Genomic DNA, 22,025 nt, shown 5'->3' on the forward strand with positions numbered 1-22,025 from the left:
AAGTAATATTCTCGGGTTCGAGCGCTTTCCACCAGCATTTGTATAATAGTTGTGGGAACATGTTGCGAAATTGAACTGTAGCACGGACGGAGAGCCACTCCGAATTCTCTTCCCCCCCCCAAATCTGCTTTAAACATTGACGCGTGCGCACACGGTGCTGCTAACACAGCCTGGTGGGCTGGCCTGCGCGCATGAGCAGGGCCGCAGCTCTGCCGAGGCCGCCATTGTGGAGGAGTTGCTGAGAGAGAGACAGCTACCTGGGACTGGCTGCTGCAGCCTCCACTGCCTTTCACTTTAGATTTAGCCAACTGATCTTCTTCACTGCTGAATGGGCTTTTCTATCAGGAGGACTCCTCGAAGGAAAAGTCTATGAGTTCCTGATTCCAGACTGCTCTAATGATTGTCTAATGATTGAAATGTTCAAGACTCAGTTCTCAGGAGTGGATTGTGTATGCAAGAGGGTGGGTGGAGATATTAACTGCACTAGCAAGTTGTTTTTTGTACAGCACTGTGGGGCATTTCTTAAGAGACGTGGAAGGGCACAAAGTAATTGCACTCTGTTACTACTTTCAGTTGTCTGCAGAACAGAACCGACAGGATTCAGTTGTGTGAAAAATCCTAAGGAGAAGTTTACGGAAAGAATCTTGTGGGGAAATCCAGGTAAGTGCAAGTGTTTCAAGCTATAATATCCAGTCACAGCCCCATGGGTTGTGGACCACAGCTGTGCAGTAAGAACTTGGCTCATTGTTGAATAGATACTGCTGGTGACAGTTCATTGCTGAATCTCTAGTGTAAGGCTGCATCTCGTGCTGCGAGTGGGGATCTCTGCAGCAGGCCAAGTCTGACCGTGGGTTACCCCTGTGATTGAGCAATTCACTGCACAGAATGTGCCGGGAATTCTCTGCATCTGTATTCCGAGTGAAAAGGGAATGGCAAAGGCTTCTCTTTGTGCCGGTCTCCAGTTTCCCAGAGGTTTTACCAGTTCACATGGGGCTGCCTACGTCTCTGGAAGTCATTGGATTATCTGCTTGCACCCAATCTCTCTCCCCTTCTCAGTTTTGAGAATCTGCAGCTATTTGCTTGTAATTAGAACTGTAAATTTATACATCATTGTCAATTTTTGTCTGATTCTGCTCCTGAGAAGTGGCTTGGGATGTTTTACTACATTAACGGGGCTATATTAATGTAGTTGTACAAACATACATTCTACATTACACAGCAACTGAGCTGTCAACGGAAAGTGCCCTGGAGAACTATTTTGAGCCAAAGAAAAGCATCATGATGGAGAGATAACAATTTTGTAAAAGGGGGAACGGCGAACCAATCAAACAATACATAATTTCATTAACTGAACTGGCTGCTACATGTAACTTTGGAGCACTTGCAGAGGAAATGATCAGGGATCAACTGATTGAGAAAACAATGATCCCGCGCATTCGGGAATGCTTGCTAATGGAGGATGACAAAATAGAATTGGATCAAGCAACTAATTTGGCCATCCAAATCGAATCAGCGTTTCCTATTCAAAAGAGATCAGATCCTCTGCTCCCCCTGTGCAGCAGACTTCAGCTACAGCCCATGTGCAAGGCGTTCGTCCAAAGCGGAAATCACAGCAGAGACCCAGGGCTAGTAATAAGCCACCCACTATGGATCGCGGGCCTAACTTCCACTGCTTTTACCGTGGTGTCAAATCACACTCAGCAAAGAGTCCTAACTGCACTGCAAGTGGGAAGAAATGCTCTGCATTGTGGTAAAATGAACCATTTTGCTAGTATCTGTCGCTCATCACAGCATATTTGACATGTGGACAACCCAGATAGTGAAGAACCCAATATGGTTTACACCGTTAGTGACATTTTGCACATTGGTTTAGGCAAATTCAAGGACTGAGGTAAACATTGACGGCATGCCCTGCTGCCTCCTCATTGACCTTGGAGCCAAAGTCTCCATATTGAGCGAGGTTGTGTACAAAACCCACTTCACGCACTGTTAACTGCAGCTCGCAACTTCTGTTCTACATGCGTACTCCGGCTCTAAAATTGAGGTACTTGGCGTCATATCTGTCCCAATATACTACAAGGACATAACATTGGAGAACTTTTCCTTTCATGTCGCGAAGGGACGAAGCCTCATGAGTGTTAACCTTTTTGACAAGCTTGGGTTCAAAGTTTACAACCCAACATGCACACCTGTGTACATGGTGAACTTTGACAAGCAGTATCCCTCAATCTTCACAGGGTTTGGAGTGACAACAAAATTCTGCCATCGTCCTTGCTTTGACCCTTCCATCAAACTGGTTACGCAGCGACTTTGCTGATGTCGTTTTTAACGACTTTGCAGTTTTTTGCCACTTTGCTATTTATAGCAATTCAACTATTCCCAGGGTTTATATTTAATTCAAATCAGATTATAACACATGCTTTTAATACAGGTATATTGAGTAAAAAAAGCAGAGATTTATCAAGTACATTACATTTTGTTACAAAAAGTAATACTCAACAAATGATAGTCACAGCCTGTTCCCGATAGCGTCCTCTCGAGAGACCGTGGTGTCGACTCCTTATCTTCTGTTGTCTTAATTTGCACTGCCTTCCTGGTAGAAGAGCTGTTACTTTATACCCTTTTTCTCCCATTCAAATGCTGTGAAACACTGCAGCTGTTTCAGCCTCACAATAGATCATATTGAGTCTACTGTTTTTGACCTTCTATGTTATCTCTATAGCCCCTCCCTCTCTGTTGCAGGAATCACTTCTCAGAACAATTGCACAGACCATGTCACACAGAATTATACCGAGCTTGACTTTACAAAATGATAAGAAATGGTACATGCTGCATACCTTTATCTTATTGATAATTTTGGCCTTGATCGTTCTAGTTCTAAATGAAGCTGTATCAGCAGTACAAAAATGGTTAATATAATAATGGCTCAATTTACCATGATGCTTTGCTTCTGAGCTTTTGGCCATTTTAAAACCCATTTTATGTTATATAGTCCATTTTCTATCATTTATAAGTGAGTTTTACATACAATCAATGCATATAAAGAAAGTTACAAATATACAGGTTATTCATTAATTAAAGACGTTTAACATAAACTTCTTAATTCTAACTTCTAACACCTGTCAATAGGCGATATCTAACTTGAGGTGGAGGAACTTTCGACTCTTCATTACCTCCTAATACTGATCAGCCCTTTGAATCTGGACCATTTTATGTGTTGGATCAATTCACTACCTTCAGTACCCACTCTGATGACCATCGGTCTGTATTTTCCTTTAAAGTCTTGAATATCTAAAGTTTTCATTTTTACTCTTTTCTAATAGACTTTATGCGGTTATAAAATTAAGTCATGTTTTTGTTTGGCGTATTAGGTGCTTTAAATAGCAGGTGTACACTATTAAACATATTAACACTGTGAGTTGAACTATTACCAATAAATGTGAAATTATTCTAATCCAGGGAGAAATTTCTATATTAATCCCTATAATTTTTGGTTCCCTACCTTGTGGTATTCGGGCTTGACTGGATATATTTTAATCAAACTTCTAATTTTACACTGTTCCACATCGTCATAGTAATGAGACAGTCCTGACAAAATATGCATTTGTTACCCACGTAGGCAGACGTCCCTTGTTAATACTTTCTAGATTTTCCCTGGATTGTTCCACTAACCAGTTCCCATACATGACACAGGCGTAATTAATGGCAGCCTGACCCGAGGCATTTCTGCTTTCTCTAATGATATAGTTAATCTTGCATACATGACTTTCTGTTATGTGCACGATATCCCTTAGGTGTATAATCATTATTTGATCTTCTCTCAACTCTTCCCTTTCCATGTTGTTTGTCTGAATTTACTTTCTGCAATTCTTCATTCTTAGCCGAATTTTGTATTTCCAATTCTGATATTTTATCCTCTAGTTCTGTCTTCACCTGTGATTCACGTTCTGCGAAGTATGAAGCTGCATTGGTGACGAGACTCATTACCTTATCCAGCTTCCACTTCTTAGCTTTAATTTGTTCATCAATAAAAGTGACCGCATCCTTAGAGGATACATTCGGGTTTTTCCCTCGGCAATCTACCAACACTGTCTGCACTTGCGTTTCCTCACATCCTTTTTCTAACTTTTTCTGATGCTCTTCCCAGAAACACTCCTCTGGCATCTTAAAAAAATGTTTAAGCTTCCTTAAAGAAGATAATTATCACTGTCGGTTGACGTAAATCAACCTACCACATGGTTCGATCGGTGACCAAACGATCTGCCTTGCGTCTGCTGTTTACACACAACAACCTGTTTTCAAATGAAGAATAAAAAATTACAGGAGTCCCCACTGAACTTGTTTAATGAGTATATTGTATTTTGTGCAATAACTCTTTGTTTTGTCCCTCCGTGGTCATCAGATGCAGTTTTTAACGACTTAGCAGTTTTTTGCCGCTTTGCTAATTATAGCAATTCAACTATTCCCAGGGTTTATATTTAATTCAAACTAGGAGACTCTTGTTCAGATTATAGCACATGCTTTTAATACAGGTATATTGAGTAAAAACAACAGAGATTTATCAAGTACATTACGTTCTGTTACAAAAAGTAATACTCAACAAATGATAGTCACAGCCTGTTAAGATAGTGTCCCCTCGAGAGACCCCTTATCTTCTCTTGTCTCAATTCACACTGCCTTCCTGGTAGAAGAGCTGTTACTTTATACCCTTTTCTTCCCATTCAAATGCTGTGAAACACTGCAGCAATTTCAGCCTCACAATAGATCATATTGAGTCGACTGATTTTGACTTTCTATGTTATATCTATCTCCCCTCCCTCTCTGTGGCAGGAATCATTTCTCTAAGAACAATTATACAGACCATGTCACACAGAATTATAATGAGCTTGGCTTTACAAAATTATGATAACTGGTACATGCTGCATACCTTTACCTTGTTGATAATTTTGGCCTTGATCATTCAAGTTCTAAATGAAACTAGCAGCAGTTACAAAAATGTTGAACATAATAGTGGCTCAATTTACCATGATGCTTTGCTTGTCAGCCTTTGGCCATTTTAAAACCCATTTTATGTTATACAGCCATTTTCTATCGTTTATAAGTGAGTTACATACAATCAATACATAGAAAGGAAGTTACAAACATACAGATTATTCATTAATTAAAGACGTTTAAAATTAACTTCTTAATTCTAACTTCTAACACCAGTCAATAGGCGATATCTTACACACTCTCCCATTCGCGGTTTGCGACCAAGTATCCACAGAATTAATGCGACTTGAATCTCAGGGAATCATTGAGAGCATCGACTCCTCACGCTGGATCTCGAACTTAGTCATTGCTTGACGTAAAAATGGGGAGATCCATCTATGCATCGACTTGAAAGAGGTGAACAAGGCCATCATCCCCGACAAGTACCCTCTTCCTACCATCGACGAAATGTCTTCAGAATTCCACGGCTCAGTAGTCTTTATGGGCCCAAGTTTCCACACGAAAAAAAATGGGCGCCCCTCTGAGCTGGGCGTCTGTTTTTCACGCCTAAAACGGCGCCTAAAAAAAACCGCGCTATTCTCGAGCGCCCTGCAGCTCTTTGTCTGCCTGGCGCAGCGTGGAGGGGGGCGGAGCCTACACTCGCGCAGATTTTGTAAGTGGGAGGGGGCGGGTACTATTTAAATTTGTTTTTTTTCCTGTCGGCAACGCTGCGCGTTGGAGCGTTCGCGCACGCGCAGTGTGAAGCAAACATTGACAGTCGGCCATTTTTGTAGTTCTTTATAGCTGTTCAATTTTTGAACATTTTTTAATAAAAGCACATTGCCATCAGCACTGAGGCTTCCTGCAGCAGTGATAAAGCCTCAAAGTTGAGGCAGCCGTTTCCCTCCCCACCCCTGCCCGCCGTCGGGAACGCACTGAACGGCTCCCTCCCGCCCCCCCCCCCGCCCCGGCAGGAACGCACTGAAAGGCTCTCCCCCCCCCGCCCCCGCGGGAACGCACTGAACGGCCCTCCCGCCCTGGCGGGAACGCACTGAAAGGCTGGGCTCTCCCCCCCCCCCCCCCGGCCCCGGCGGGAACGCACGGAACGGCTCCCGCCCCCGCGGGAACGAACGATGGCTGAAGCACTTTCACACAGGTAGGAAGATGGTTTATTTAATCTTTTCTTTGCTTATAAATGTTTATTCAGGTTGGATTTATTGGTATAATATTTGTAGAAGTATAAATAAGAATTTATTGTAGAATTTAGTGACTTCCCTCCCCCCCCACTTTGTTCTGGACGCCTAATTTGTAACCTGCGCCTGATTTTTTAATGTGTAGAACAGGTTTTTTCAGTTCTACAAAAATCTTCACTTGCTCCATTCTACTTTTGTTTGGAGTACGTTTTCACTGTGGAAACTTTGAAATCAGGCGTCAGTGGCCGGACACGCCCCCTTTTGAAGAAAAAATTCTGTTCCAAATTAGAACTGTTCTCCCTCACTAGAACTGCAGAAAAAAAAATGTGGAGAATTGTGATTTCTAAGATAGTTCGTTCTCCACCAGTTGCTCCTAAAAATCAGGCACAAATCATGTGGAAACTTGGGCCCTACGAAACTAGACTTGCGCTGCAGTTACCTGCAAATACCCCTAGCCGAGGATAGCAAACCGCTCACAGTATTCACGACACATGATGGTGTGTATCAGTATTGACGCATGCCCTACGGACTATCTTCTGCACCAAGTGCATTTCAGAAGATTGTCACTACTATGCTAGCAGGCATAGAGGGAATCCGCAATCTGCTTGATATCGTCGTCCATGGACGGACAATGGCAGAACTTGACCAGCGACTTCATGCTGTTATGGCTAGACTTGCTACACATAACATAACACTTAAGTGTATATTCGCTGCTGGAGAAATAAACTTTCTGGGCTACAAAGTCACAGCACAGACAACATTGACGCGATCCAGCAAAAGCAGGAGGTTACCAACGTGAAAGAACTTTCATCATTCCACAGCACTTGCAACTTCGATCTGACATTCGTCCCGCATTACGCACACATTGCTGAGCCTCTTCGCAAGTTGCTGCGCAAGGACGTCTCTTGGGAATGGACAGATTCCCAGGCTCAGGCATTCACCACGCTTCAGGAGAAAATCACATCCCCTCCTATCCTCACGCACCTTGATCCAAATACCACTACATACGTCACCACGGATGCATCAGGCACCGCCATGGGTGCTGTGCTCTCGCAATGGATTGACGGCCTGGAACGCCCAGTCGCCTTCGCCTCTTGCACGCTCTCGTCTGCAGAATGTAAATAGTCTACAGGGGAACGCAAAGCACTCGCATCTATGCATGTGAACGCTGGCACATCTACCTCTATGGCAGGAAATTTACTCTCCGTACGGATCACCAAGCATTAGCTACGCTACTCGCTACAACTGGATCTGGGCACAGACCACTACGAATCAACCGATGGTCAGATTGCCTTCATCAGTATAACTTTGATGTACAGTACATCGCGGGCAGTCGCAATCATGTAGCTGACATGCTCAGCCGCTCGACACCTGCTTCGGACTCTGGTGCTGACTTGTTCACGGATGACGACATATGTCACGTCGATCATCACTCAGTCCATCAGAAACCTTGTCTCCTGTGACGAACACAAAACCGAATCAATTAAAGCGTGATGCTAAGCTCCAGCACATGTGCCACTTCCTCCAGACTGAGTGGCCTAAGCAAATTCCGGAAGAGCTGTAAACCTTCCACAGACTTCACGATGAATTTTCAGTTTGGAACGATGGCTGCCTAGCTCGTGGTGATAGAGCAATAATTCCCAAGTCACTTCAACAGCGCGTTCTCTCATTGGCACACAATGGAGACCCTGGCATTGTCCGCATGAAGCAGAGATGTCGCGATTCAGTATGGTGGCCTGGGATTGACGCATCGAGGAGTTTGTCTCACACGGTGAAGCATGCAGTCTGAGCAAAAAGGCCACAAACATCTGACCAGTGCCAATGAAGTCCATTCTATGGCCACAAAGACCATGGCAACAACTTCAGTTGGATATCTTCGGTCCAGTTGAAGCAGCTCCACAGTACCAGCGTTTCCTTGTTGTAGTACATGACCTGCATTCCAAATGGCCTGAAATCGCTACAAGAAGTTCAGTGACCTCATCAATGATCGTCACTATTCTGCAGCCTATGTAGGGCATCCCAGAAGTCATAATCACTGATAATGGACCACAGATTGTATCCGACCAGTTTGCGGATTTCCTCATTCGTCATGCTATCGAGCATTGCCTTACTGCTCAGTTCAATCCTCAAAGCAACAGAGGTGTTTAGCGATTTAACTGTATCATCAAAGAAGGTTTGAAAGCCAACCTCGCAGCAGGCCAAACATTCTCTACACATACCATTCAACAAAGCACTCGCTAACGGGGAAGACACCCGCTGAGCTCATGATTGGGTGGAATCTTCACTGGCTACTGGACATTCTCAAACCCCCAGCCAAAGCTAGCGCGAAGAGACCAGCAGGATGAAACAGAGGCACTGTTGTGTTTCCCAACCAAAACCTCGAGCAAACACCACAAGCTCCACTCCGATCTCAGCATATCAGATCACGACCTGGCTATCTCAAGGACTTTGTCTGTACATAGACTGGTTTTAAAAGGGTGGGGTGGGGGAAATATGTTGTGTTCATACTATCTTTATTTGTTACAGCTCACTGTACGGCATTAGGACCCTGCGGGAGCTATTCACCTTTGCTGTATTCATTCTGGTTCATGCTGATTTGAGTCTCAATTTCTGGGTTGTATAAAAGCAGTTAAGTTAAGTTACTTTACTCCTGGCACAATTTGTCAGTTATATACGTGTACACACTATGGATAATCACAGAACTCACAGGCAGTACCTCGAGGCTCGGGGTCAGGCCTGTAACAGGCCTGAAGAATGAGCCTGTGGGACGCAATTTAAAAGAACGCCTGCGTGCTCCTCACCGGCGGGGCTGCCAGGCCTGCAACACGCGGTGTGCAGTGGCGCAAGGTCACCGTGCAGATTATGGGGAACAGTGCTGCAGGGCGGTGCTGTATATGGGCCTCAACTCATTGGGATTCAGAAGAGGGGTACTGAGGTGAAGGATCAGCCATGATCTTATTGAATGGTGGTGCAGGCTTGAAGGGCCGAATGGCCTACTCCTGCACCTATTTTCTATGTTTCTTATCTTTTAAGAAACTGTCTATTTCTGTCTTAAATTTATTCAATGTCCCAGCTTCCACAGCTCTCTGAGGCAGCGAATTCCACAGATTCACAACCGTCAGAAGAAATTTCTCCTCATATCAGTTTTAAATGGGTGGCCCCTTATTCTAAGATTATGCACCTGAGTTTCAATAAGATCTTATTGAAACAAAAGATTATGAGGGGGCTCGACGAGGTGGACGCAGAGAGGGATGTTTCCACTGATGGGGGAGACGAGAACTAGGGTGCATAATCTTAGAATAAGGAGCCGCCCATTTAAGACTGAGATGAGGAGAAATTTCTTCTCTGAGGGTTGTGAATCTGCGGAATTCTCTGCCTCAGAGAGATGTGGAAGCTGGGACATTGAATAAATTGAAGACACAAATAGACAGTTTCTTAAAGGAACTGAAATATACAAAATAGGTGCAGGAGTAGGCCATTCGGCCCTTCGAGCCTTCACCACCATTCAATAAGATCATGGCTGATCCTTCACCTCAGTACCCCTTTCCCGCTTTCTATCCATACCCCTTGATCCCTTTAGCCATAAGGGCCATATCTAACTCCCTCTTGAATACATCCAATGAACTGGTATCAACAACTCTCTGCGGCAGGGAATTCCACAGGTTAACAACTCTGAGTGAAGAAGTTTCTCCTCATCTCAGTCCTAAATGGCCTACCCCTTATCCTAAGTGTCCCCTGGTTCTGGACTTCCCCCAACATCGGGAACATTCTTCCCGCATCTAACCTGTCCCGTCCCGTCAGAATCTTATTCGTTTCTATGAGATTCCCTCTCATCCTTCTAAACTCCAGTGTATAAAGGCCCAGTTGATCCAGTCTCTCCTCATATGTCAGTCCAGCCATCCTTGGAACCAGTCTGGTGAACCTTCGCTGCACTCCCTCAATAGCAAGGATATCCTTCCTCAGATTAGGAGACCAAAACTGAACACAATATTCCAGGTGAGGCCTCACCAAGGCCCTGTACAATTGCAGTAAGACTCCCTGCTCCTATACTCAAAATACCCTAGATATGAAGGCCAACATGCCATTTGCCTTCTTCACCGCCTGCCTTACCTGCATGCCAACTTTCAATGACTGATGAACCATGACACCCAGGTCTCTTTGCACCTCCTCTTTTCCTAATCTGCCGCCATTCAGATAATATTCTGCCTTTGTTTTTTTGCCACCAAAGTGGATAACCTCACATTTATCCAAGTCACCCTGCAGCCTCTTAGCATCCTCCTCACAGCTCACACCGCCACCCAGTTTAGTGTCATCTGCAAACTTGGATATATTACACTCAATTCCTTCATCCACATCATTGATGTATATTGTAAAGAGCTGGGGTCCCAGCACTGAGCCCTGCGGCACTCCACTAGTCACTGCCTCCCATTCCGAAAAGGACCGTTTATCCCGACTCACTGCTTCCTGTCTACCAACCAATTCTCTATCCACGCAAGTACATTACCCTCAATACCATGTGCTTTGATTTTGCACACCAATCTCTTATGTGGGACCTTGTCAAAGGCCTTTTGAAAGTCAAAATACACCACATCCACTGGCTCGCCCTTGTCCACTTTACTAGTTACATCCTCAAAAAATTCCAGAAAATTTGTCAAGCATGATTTCTCTTTCATAAATCCATGCTGACTTGGACCAATCCTGTCACTGCTTTCCAAATGCGCTGCTATTCCATCCTTAATAATTTATTCCAACATTTTCCCCACTACTGATGTCAGACTAACCGGTCTATAATTACCTATTTTCTCTCTCCCTCCTTTTTCAAAAGTGGTGTTACATTAGCTACCCTCCAGTCCACAGGAACTGATCCAGAGTCAATAGACTGTTGGAAAATGATCTCCAATGCATTCACTATTTCCACGGCCACTTCCTTAAGTACTCTTGGATGCAAACAATGAGGCCCCGGGGATTTATCGGCCTTCAATCTCATCAATTTCCCGCCTAATTAGGATATCCTTCTATTCCTCCTTCTCACTAGACCCTCGGTCCCCTAGTACTTTCGGAAAGTTATTTGTGTCTTCCTTCATGAAGACAGAACCGAAGTATTTGCTCAATTGGTCTGCCATTTCTTTGTTCCCCATTATAAATTCACCCAAGTCCGACTGCAAGGGACCTACGTTTATCTTCACTACTCTCTTTCTCTTCACATATCTATAGAAGCTTTTGCAGTCAGTTTTTATGTTCCCGGCAAGCTTCCTCGCGTACTCTATTTCCCCCCTCCTAATTAAACCCTTTGTCCTCTTCTGCTGAATTCTAAATTTCTCCCAGTCCTCTGGTTTGCTACTTTTTCTGGCCAATTTATATGCCTCTTCCTTGGATCTAACACTATCCTTAATTTCCCTTGTTAGCCACGGTTGAGCCACCTTCCCTGTTTTATTTTTACTCCAGACAGGAATGTACAATTGTTGAAGTTCATCCATGTGATCTATAAATGTTTATCATTGCCTACCCACCATCAACGCTCTAAATATCACTTGCCAGTCTATTCTAGCCAATTCACGCCTCATGCCGTCGAAGTTAGCTTTCCTTAAGTTCAGGGCCCTAGTTTCTGATTGAGCTGTGTCACTCTCCATCTTAATAAAGAATTATACCATATTATGGTCACTGTTCCCCAAGGGGCCTCGCACAACAAGATTGCTAATTAGTCCCTTCTCATTACACATCACCCAGTCTAGGATGGCCAGCTCTCTAGTTGGTTCCTCGACATATTGGTCAAGAAAACCATCCATAATACACTCCAGGAAATCCTCCTCCACCGCATTGCTACCAATTTGGTTAGCCCAATCTATATGTAAATTAAAGTCGCCCATGATAACTGCTGTACCTTTATTGCACACATTCCTTATTTCTTGTTTGATGCTGTCCCCAACCTCACTACTACTGTTTGGTGGTCTGTACACAACTCCCACCAGCGTTTTCTGCCCTTTGCTTTTCCGTAGCTCCACCCATACCGATTCCACATCATCCAAATGTCCTTCCTTATTATTGCATTAATTTCCTCTTTAACCAGCAATGCCACCCCGCCTCCTTTTCCTTTCTGTCTATCCGTCATAAATGTTGAATACCCCTGGATGTTGAGTTCCCAGCCTTGGTCATCCTGGAGCCATGTCTCCGTGATGCCAACTACATCATATCCATTAATTGCTATCTGCGCAGTTAATTCGTCCACCTTATTCCGAATACTCCTCGTATTGAGGCACAGAGCCTTCAGGCTTGTCTTTTCAACACACTTTGCCCCTTTAGAATTTTGCTGTAATGTGGCCCTTTGTTTTTTGCCTTGGTTTTGTCTGCCCTCCACTTTTACTATTCTCCTTTTTATCTTTTGCCTCTGTCTCCCTTTTATTTCCCTCTGCCTCCCTTCATAGGTTCCCATCCCCCTGCCATCTTAGTTTAACTCCTCCCCAACAGCACTAGCAAACACTGCAGAAGATAAAGGTACGCGGAGTCAGAGGAAATGTATTAGCATGGATAGAGAATTGGCCGGCTAACAGAAAGCAGAGAGTCGGGATAAATGGGTCCTTTTCGAGTTGGAAATCGGTGGTTAGTGGTGTGCCACAGGGATCAGTGCTGGGACCACAACTGTTTACAATATACATAGATGACCTGGAAGAGGGGACAGAGTGTAGTGTAACAAAATTTGCAGATGACACAAAGATTAGTGGGAAAGCGGGTTGTGTAAGGACACAGAGAGCCTGCAAAGAGATTTAGAAAGGTTAAGCGAATGAGCTAAAGTTTGGCAGATGGAATACAATGTCAGAAAATGTGAGGTTATCCACCTTGGGGGGGGGGGGTGGGGAACAGCAAAAGGGAATATTATTTGAATCGGGAGAAATTACAACATGCTGCGGTGCAGAGGGACCTGGGGGTCCTTGTGCATAAATCCCAAAAAGTTAGTTTGCAGGTGTAGCAGGTAATAAGGAAGGCGAATGGAATGTTGGCCTTCATTGTGAGAGGGATGGAGTACAAAAGCAGGGAGGTGCTGCTGCAACTGTATAGGGTATTGGTAAGGCCGCACCTGGAGTACTGCGTGCAGTTTTGGTCACCTGACTTAAGGAAGGATATACTGGCTTTGGAGGGGGTACAGAGACGATTCACTAGGATGATTCCGGAGATGAGGGGGTTACCTTATGATGATAGATTGAGTAGACTGGGTCTTTACTCGTTGGAGTTCAGAAGGATGAGGGGTGATCTTATAGAAACATTTAAAATAATGAAAGGGATAGACAAGATAGAGACAGAGAGGTTGTTTCCACTGGTCGGGGAGACTAGAACTAGGGGGCACAGCCTCAAAATACGGGGGAGCCAATTTAAAACCGAGTGGAGAAGGAATTTCTTCTTCCAGAGGGTTGTGAATCTGTGGAATTCTCTGCCCAGGGAAGCAGTTGAGGCTAGCTCATTGAATGTATTCAAATCACAGATAGATAGATTTTTAACCAATAAGGGAATTAAGGGTTATGGGGAGCGGGCGGGTAAGTGGAGCTGAGTCCTTGATCTTGTTGAGTGGCGGAGCAGGCTCGAGGGGCTAGATGGTCCAATCCTGTTCCTAATTCTTATGTTCTTATGGGTTCCATTCCTGCCCAGGTGCAGACTGTCCGGTTTGTACTGGTCCCACCTCCCCCAGAACCGGTTCCAATGTCCCAGGAATTTGAATCCCTCCCTTCTGCACCGCTTCTCAAGCCACGTATTCATCTGAGCTATCCTGCGATTCCTACTCTGACTAGCACGTGGCACTGGTCGCAATCCTGAGATTACTATTTTTGAGGTCCTACTTTTTAATTTAGCTCCTAGCTCCATAAATTTGTCTCATAGGACCTCATCCCGTTTTTTTACCTATATTGTTGGTACCTATATGGGGATAAGGGGTTATGGGGAGTGGGCAGGGAAGTGGATCTGAGTCCTATTTCTTCTGTTCTTATTATGATAGAGCAATGCCTGAATAAATGTATTGTGATCTGCACTAACGGCAGCAAAACAGCCCGGGGATATTTGCAGCTGAGGGGAACCCACAGGGTGTTTACTGATTCCTGTGTTCTGTGTGTTCAGGTTTGCTAGACGGAGATTGCCAACATACTCTGGAACCAAGAGCCGAGATGGAAATACTGAAAGAAGCAGAAATGTTGGTGAAGGATCAGCCTGGAGCCGTGGAGACTCCTGGTCCCAGCCAGCAGGGACCGGCCCTTCAGGACACCGACAGCTTTCAGTGTTTTGTTTGTGGGAAGCGTTTTCGGTGGCCCTGCCTGTTGAAAAAGCACCTGCGTGTTCACACAGGGGAGAAACCGTTTGAGTGTGCAGAGTGCAAGAAGCGATTTAGTAAATCCAGTAACTTGATAAGACATCAGCGATTCCACAGAGGAGAGAAGCCGTTTGAGTGCAACGTTTGCACAAAGCGGTTTTCCACCTGCAACGACTTGAAAGTGCACCAGCGCATTCACACTGGAGAGAGACCGTTCGAATGTAGGGTGTGTATGAAGCGATTTTACACATCCGGTCACTTGATACGGCATCTGCAAATCCACACTGACTAGAAACTGCCTGATTTGCACTGCGTAAAAAAAGGTTTAACACATTCTGTCAATTAAGAACATAAGAAATAGGACCAGGAGTAGGCCATACGGCCCCTCAAGCCTGCTCCGCCATTTAATACGATCATGGTTGATCCGATCATGGACTCAGATCCACTTCACTGCCCGCTCCCCATTGCGAGGTTTACGAAGATTGTCACACTGGAGAGATATTGTTGGAGGCACTGGAGGTCCATTACACTTGTGACTCCACTGTGTGCAGCTATGTCTCTGGTTTTTAGTGTTTAAAGATTTAGAATGGCTTCTTTTGCCATGGTAACTATGTTAGCAACACTTGTACAATGAAATGGATGATCTCTCGAACAGCTGTCTGGTCGCCTCTGTTTCCAATCCCAGGGTATCCAGTCATGCACGTTCCTCAGGCCAATTTCTCAATGAAGTGTTAACTGAAAGCACAGGGATTATCTGCAAAAGACGGAGCACGGTCATAGTGCTAACACATTAGATCACAGGTTTATGTCCATTACACTTTCCATCCTACCCCATTCTGCCATGATCTGTGTCTGAAACACTTCACAATCGCTAATTAATCCCTCCGGTTTTAGTGATCTACTTCGTCAGTGAATCACTTGACAAGATTTGATAGAGTTGGCCACGTTTTCAAAATTAAAGAGCAATAAATTGTCTATCGGAGAATAGAAAATATTCTAAATATCGTACATCAGTGTGAGTACTCACTGAAGTTACAATACCATGCAGGATGGTTTATATCTTTTTTTTTCTTTCTCATCATTTTCTTTCTTTCTCCCTCTCATTCTCTTTCTTTCTCTCTCTCTAATTTTCTTTGTCCCTGACTCTTTCATGCAAGGAAAATTGAAAAATCTGTAAAGAAAGTTTGGTAGATTAGTGGAATGGGAAGCTAGGTGGCAGATGCAGTTTCATATGGAGAGTGAAGTCATACATTATGGGAGGATAATCAAGGAATGGGAGTATACGCTTAATGGAGAGACACTGAAGGGTGTGGCTTGACTGAGCTGGGATCAGTTTGGGGCTTTCCACTCTGCACTCATCACCCTAGGATCCTCATACCGCTGAAGTGAACGAGGAATTGTGAGATGGCACGTGTACAAGCAGAAAACACTGCTCACAATGACCTGGCAGTGAGAGTGATAGTGGATAAAGGCCAAAGGCACTTTGGATTTTATAAATGGGCATGGAGTACAGGAATACTGAAGTCATTGGTTTGGCCACAGTTGGAGTACTGGGTGCAGTTTTCGGTGCCTCGAATTGTAGAAAGGCCATTAAAGCCATAGTGTTGATTCATCTGGGAGATGCCAGAGATGGAAACTATAGTTATGAGGAGAAACTTGAAGAGATAGTGAGTTTACTGTCTGGCAGGTGTATCACTGGATCCTTGGTTATGATCTGTGCTCTTGTTCCTGAACAGTACTTGTCTCACCTCGCTACTGCTTGCTAAAGTAAACAAGCTGAGCAGGTTTGTACAGTGACCAGTCCAGTTATGCGGCCAGCCCTGATCTGGCTACTTGTCCTTTGAACAAGCACCGATTGTAAACAATGATTTGGATGAAGGGACTGAGCATAATGCAGCCAAGGTTTCTGATCATACAAAGATGGGTGGGAAAGCAAATTGCGAGGGGAGCACAAAAAATCTTCAAAGGGATATAGACAGGCTAAGTGAGTGGGAAAATGTGAGGTTATCCACTTTGGCAGAAATAATCGAAAAGCAAATTATTATTTAAACGGAGAAAAATTGCAAAGTGCTGCAGTATAGAGAGACCTGGGGGTTCTTCTGCTTGAAACACAAAAAGTTAGTATGCAGGTACAGCAAGTAATCAGGAAGGCAAATGGAACGTTGGCCTTTATTGCAAGGGGTATAGAGTATAAAAGCAGAGAAGTCCTGCTACAACTGTACAGGGTATTGGTGAGGCCACACCTGGAGTACTGCGTACAGTTTTGATCTCCGTATTTAAGGAAGGATATACATGCATTGGAGGCTGTTCAGAGAAGATTCACTAGGTTGATTCCAGAGATGAGGGGGTTGACTTATGAGGATAGGTTGAGTAGGTTGGACCTATAAACATTGGAGTTCAGAAGAATGAGAGTTGATCTTATCGAAACATGTAAGATAATAAGGGGGCCCGAGAAGGTGGATGCAGAGAGGATATTTCCACTCATAGGGGAAACTAAAACTAGGGGACATAGTCTTAGAATAAGGGGCCACCCATTTAAGACTGAGATGAGGAGGAATTTCTTCTTTCAGAGGGTTGTAAATCTGTGGAATTCTCTGCCCCAGAGAGCTGTGGAGGCTGGGTCATTGAATGGCCCAGAAATCCCGTTTTCTCCTTCCCGCGGGTGTTCGACTAGATTTTAGAGAAAAAATGCGCACCTACCTGAAGCTGCTGCACCGGCTCGAGATCCCGGTCCACAGGCCTCCTCTCCCTGCGCATCGGAGTGCGTGCTCGTTGGGATGTCCGTAAGCTGGAGCTGCAGTCACATGGCTCTGGGCAGCCAATCAAGATACAGTATTTTCTCATTCATAATAATGGGAACTCCATAAGTTGGAGTTCTCAATGTAATGAATGAGAAACCCCCCCCCCCTCCCAAACACCCAAAACACTAATAAAAAATAGAAAATGTACACTACATATTTAAAATTTATTTAAATTAGTTATTAATGTCATTAAAAAATATATTTTCACGATTTAAAAAAAAAAGTTTTTAAAATTATGCCTTAAAATAAACTTACCGTAGTGGGGAGGGTTTTTAACGATAAAATATGTTTTCATAACTTTATTTTAATATGTTTGTGTGTGTTAAAACACTTGGACCTGTAAAAGTACGCTATGCGCCTGCTTTTATCAGACGCAAGACTTTTGAGGACATTTGCTGGGCAGGATATGCATAAATCCCGCAATCTTGTCCAAGCAAATGTCCTCGCTCCCAATCTGGCTACGATCTGTCAAGCTCCAGCTTAACAGATCGGAAAAGCCGGCTTTCACCGCATGCGCATTGCGCACTGGAAACTGGCTTTTCCGATGCCTTCCCGGGTCTGTAGAAACTTCGTACATGGCCGGGACGTTGGAATTTCTACCCCAATATATTTAAGGCGGAGATTCACAGATATTTGAGCGATAAGGGAATAACAAGTTATAGGGAGGGGGCAGAGAAGTGGAGCTGAGTCCATGATCAGATCAGCCATGATCTTATTAAATGGTGGAGCAGGCTCGAGGGGTCAAATGGCCGACTCCCTGCTCCTATTATGTTCTTAGCTCCCTTTACATCAACTGTCAGCAAAATAATAATAAGAGAATAAAGTCCAAGTTTCAGTTAGAAGGCCAGCCCTAATCTGGCTACTTGTCCTCTGAATATGCTCCGATTGTAAAGCTCGCTCTTTCTGACAACAACTCCAATTTTTTCCCAAAGGGTCGACAATACCCATTCACAGCGGCTGCAAGTCGGTGGTTCCGAGCATTGTAGTTTAGCGACGCTTCACATCCAGTTACTTTGGCACTTTAGTCGCTATTGTTACTAACTCTCTAAAGTTAACTTTTCCTACATTAGAATAGGGACTACACTTCAAAAATATTTCATTGGCTGCAAAGCACTTTGGACGTCCTGAGGTCATGAAAGGCATATGTAAATGCAAGTTTTGTTCCTCTGCAAGTCCTAACGATTCGATCATTTTACAAAGTGTGTCCTTTCCTACAGCTGCAAACAGTTTATGTAACCCGGCTGAAGTTCAGGAAACAGTGGATCATATCAGAAGATAGAATATTGGGACTTTAATACCGTATTTAACACTAAGGGACAAAGGGAATATTTACTACAGATGTGCATTCTGTCCAATAACAGCACACAGACATATATAGGATTTGATGAAGAGGAGTGGGAGAAGGCTCATGTGGAGCATAAACGCTGGCATGGACCTATTGGACTGAAGGTCCTGCTTTTCTGCTGTAGACTCTAACTCTACGCATTCTCAATTTGGTTGAGGGGTTCGTAGAATGTAACATGCCATTTTAAAGTTCTACTGAGAATGGTTTAAACCATGAACTCTGACCCGAGGAAGTCATGATGATGTCTCGATGCAGGCAGCCCTGACCTCTAACTTGTAGTGAAAGGGTCAGACAGATTTCCTTAGTATTGTTCAAGCACCATCATGATCTCCGGGGATCCAACTGAGCAGGAGCTGTGCAAGGCTAGACTCCAACCCACACTTTTTTGTGTACCGACCGTCCTGAAACCACTGTCCCTTCCCTCCTTGGAGACAAGAAAGCATCGGGTGGTGGGTGGGGAGGCCTTTTTGTTCCAATCTCTGTGCTTCTGATCATATCCTGCCCAGCATTCTCACAATCGAGAGCACACAGAGGGATGGAGAAGTCAGCACGAAGAGTCCTCCCCCTTCACAGGCAGTAGATATCTCCACTGCTGACTTTCCAGCTTTGTGCCCATTTCCTGCTTCCATCAAATCGTTTAAGAGCGAGTGACTTTTAATGCAGTTTGTTTGTTGATGGTGATTGGAGCCATGATTTGTTTCAACTGATGCAGTCTAATGGCCCTCATTTCATTATTAGACTTTTAATCAGCTATTATGTTTTATTGCAAATAAAGTGCTCTTTATATGGTGTGTATGTAAATGCTATCGATTAAGTATTCATTTCTTCACCGTTTGGAGGCTTTATCACATTGGGCATCGAGTGGTTGTCTGCATTAAAGGAATGGAAGGAGTGTCGTGAGCAGGTTGGCCATTCATAACACCGACTAATCTTTGGTGCAGGGTAGATTCACTGAGACATTCCCTGGGATGAAGGTGCAGTATAGATGCACTGGGATGTTTTCCAGGTTGAGGGGGCAGTGTAGATTCACTGGGATGTTTCCTGGGAGGAGGGGGCAGTGTAGATTCACTGGGATGTTTCCTGGGATGAGGGTGCAATGTCGGTTCACTGCGATCAGTGTCAGCTGTGGCTCAGTGGGTAGCACTCTCGTCTGAGACAGAAGAATGTGGGTTCAAGTACCATTCCAGAGCACACAAAAATCTAAGCTGACGCTCCAATGCAGTACTGAGAGAGCACTGCAATGTTGGAGGAACAGTACTGAGGGAGTACGGTGCTGTCAAAGGGACAGTACTGATGGAGTGCGGTGCTGTCAGAGGGACAGTACTGAGGGTGTGCGGTGCTGTCAGAGGGACAGTACTGAGGGAGCACTGCACTGTCGGAGGGGCATTACTAAGGGAGCACTGCACTGTCGGATGGGCAGTACTGAGAGAGTGGTGCTTTCGCAGGGTCAGTGCTGCACTGGCGGATGAGACGTTGAACCGAGGCTCCATCTACTCTCAAGTGGATGTCAAAGATCCCATGGCACTATTTTGAAGAGCAGGGGAGTTATCGCCGGTTTCCTGGCCTTTGTTTTAAATGTTGAGTGAGGGATAAATGAACAGATTATCTGGTCATTATCACGTTGCTGTTTGTGGGAGCTTGCTGTGTGCAAATTGGCTGTTGTGTTTCCTACATTACTACAGTGACCATGCTCCAAAAGTACTTCATTGGCTGTAAAGCGCATTAAGACGTCCGGTGGTAGTGAAAGGCGCTATATAAATGCAAGTCTTTCTTTATTACCTGGGATGAGGGTACAGTGTAGATTCATTGGGAAGTGGTCTGTGATGAGGGTTTAGTTTAGATTCATGGGATATTATGTGGGATGAGGATGCAGTGTAGATTCACTGGGATCAGTACCAGCTGATCTGGCACTTTAGTGTCAGCTCTGGCTCAGTGGGTAGCACTCTTGCCTCTGAGTCAGAAGGTTGTGGGTTCAAGTGCCACTCCAGGGACTTGAGCACAAAAAATCTAAGCTGACACTCCAGTGCAGTGCTGATGGAGCACTGCACTGTCGGAAGAGCAGTACTGAGGGAGTGCTGCACTGTCAGAGGTGCTGTTTTTCAGATGAGTCGTTAAACCGAAGCCAAGTCTGATCTCTCAAGTGGACGTAAAAGATCCCATGGCACTATTTTGAAGAAGAGCAGGGGAGTTATTCCCAGTTTCCTGGCCTATATTTATCCCACAAGCAACATAACAAAAAAAAACATCTGGTCATTATGACACGTTGCTGTTTGTGTGCAAATTGGCTACTGCGTTTCCTCATTCCAACAGTGACCATGCTCCAAAAGTACTTCATAGGCTGTAAAGTGCTGTGAGACATCTGGTGGTCATGAAAGGCACTATATAAATGAAAGTCTTTCTTTATAATCGTGAATAAGGGTGCAGTGTAGATTCACTGGAATATTACCCGGGATGAGGATAGATATTACCTGGATGAGGATACTGTGTAGATTCACTGGGATATTACCCAGGATGAGGATACTGTGTAGATTCACTGGGATATTACCCAAGATGAGGGAATAGTGTAGATTCACTGAGTTATTACACAGAATGGTGGTGCAGTGTAGATTCACTAGATATTACCCGGAATGAGGATACTGCGTAGATTCACTGGGATGAGGATAATCTGTAGATTCTCTGGGATATTACCCGGATGAGGATACAGTGTAGATCCACTGGGATATTACCCGTGAATTGGCTAGAATAGACTGGCGAATGATACTTAGAGTTGACGGTGGATAGGCAATGGCAAACATTTAAGGATCACATGGATGAACTTCAACAATTGTACATCCCTGTCTGGATTAAAAATAAAATAGGGAAGGTGGCTCAACCGTGGCTAACAAGGGAAATTAAGGAGCGTGCTAAATCTAAGTAAGAGGCATATAAATTGGCAAGAAAAAGCAGCAAACCTGAGGACTGGGAGAAATTTAGAATCCAGCGGAGGAGGGCAAAGTGTTTAATTAGGAGGGGGAAAACAGTATAAGAGGAAGCTTGCTGGGAACATAAAAACTGACTGCAAAAGCTTCCATAGATATATGGAGAAAAAGATTAGTGAAGACAAATGTAGGTCCCTTGCAGTCAGATTCAGATGAATTTATAATGGGGAACAAAGAAATGGCAGACCAGTTGAACAAATACTTTGGTTCTGTCTTCACGAATAAAGACACAAATAACCTTCTGGAAATACTAGGGGACCGAGGGTCTAGTGAGAAGAAGGAACTGAATAAAATCCTTATTAAGTGGGAAATTGTGTTCGGGAAATTGGTGGGATTGAAGGCCGATAAATCCCCGGGGCCTGATAGGCTGCATCCCAGAGTACTTAAGGAAGTGGCCCTAGAAATAGTGGATGCATTGGTGATCATTTTCCAACAGTCTATCAACTC

The 22,025-nt window shown here is 44.3% G+C and overlaps 1 protein-coding gene across 1 annotated transcript; it reads left to right on the plus strand.

Moving 5' to 3' along the window:
• The first annotated feature begins 235 nt into the window (after positions 1 to 235).
• Positions 236 to 19,412, plus strand: LOC139278676 (zinc finger protein 3-like). Its single transcript, XM_070897723.1, has 3 exons — positions 236 to 461; positions 574 to 660; positions 14,265 to 19,412. The coding sequence occupies exons 1-3, from the start codon at positions 452 to 454 to the stop codon at positions 14,744 to 14,746; spliced, it is 579 nt and encodes a 192-aa protein (XP_070753824.1). The 5' UTR covers positions 236 to 451; the 3' UTR covers positions 14,747 to 19,412.
• The last annotated feature ends 2,613 nt before the right edge of the window (positions 19,413 to 22,025 follow it).

The sequence above is a fragment of the Pristiophorus japonicus genome, chromosome 13, assembly GCF_044704955.1.
Source record: "Pristiophorus japonicus isolate sPriJap1 chromosome 13, sPriJap1.hap1, whole genome shotgun sequence".
Lineage (NCBI taxonomy): Eukaryota > Metazoa > Chordata > Chondrichthyes > Pristiophoridae > Pristiophorus > Pristiophorus japonicus.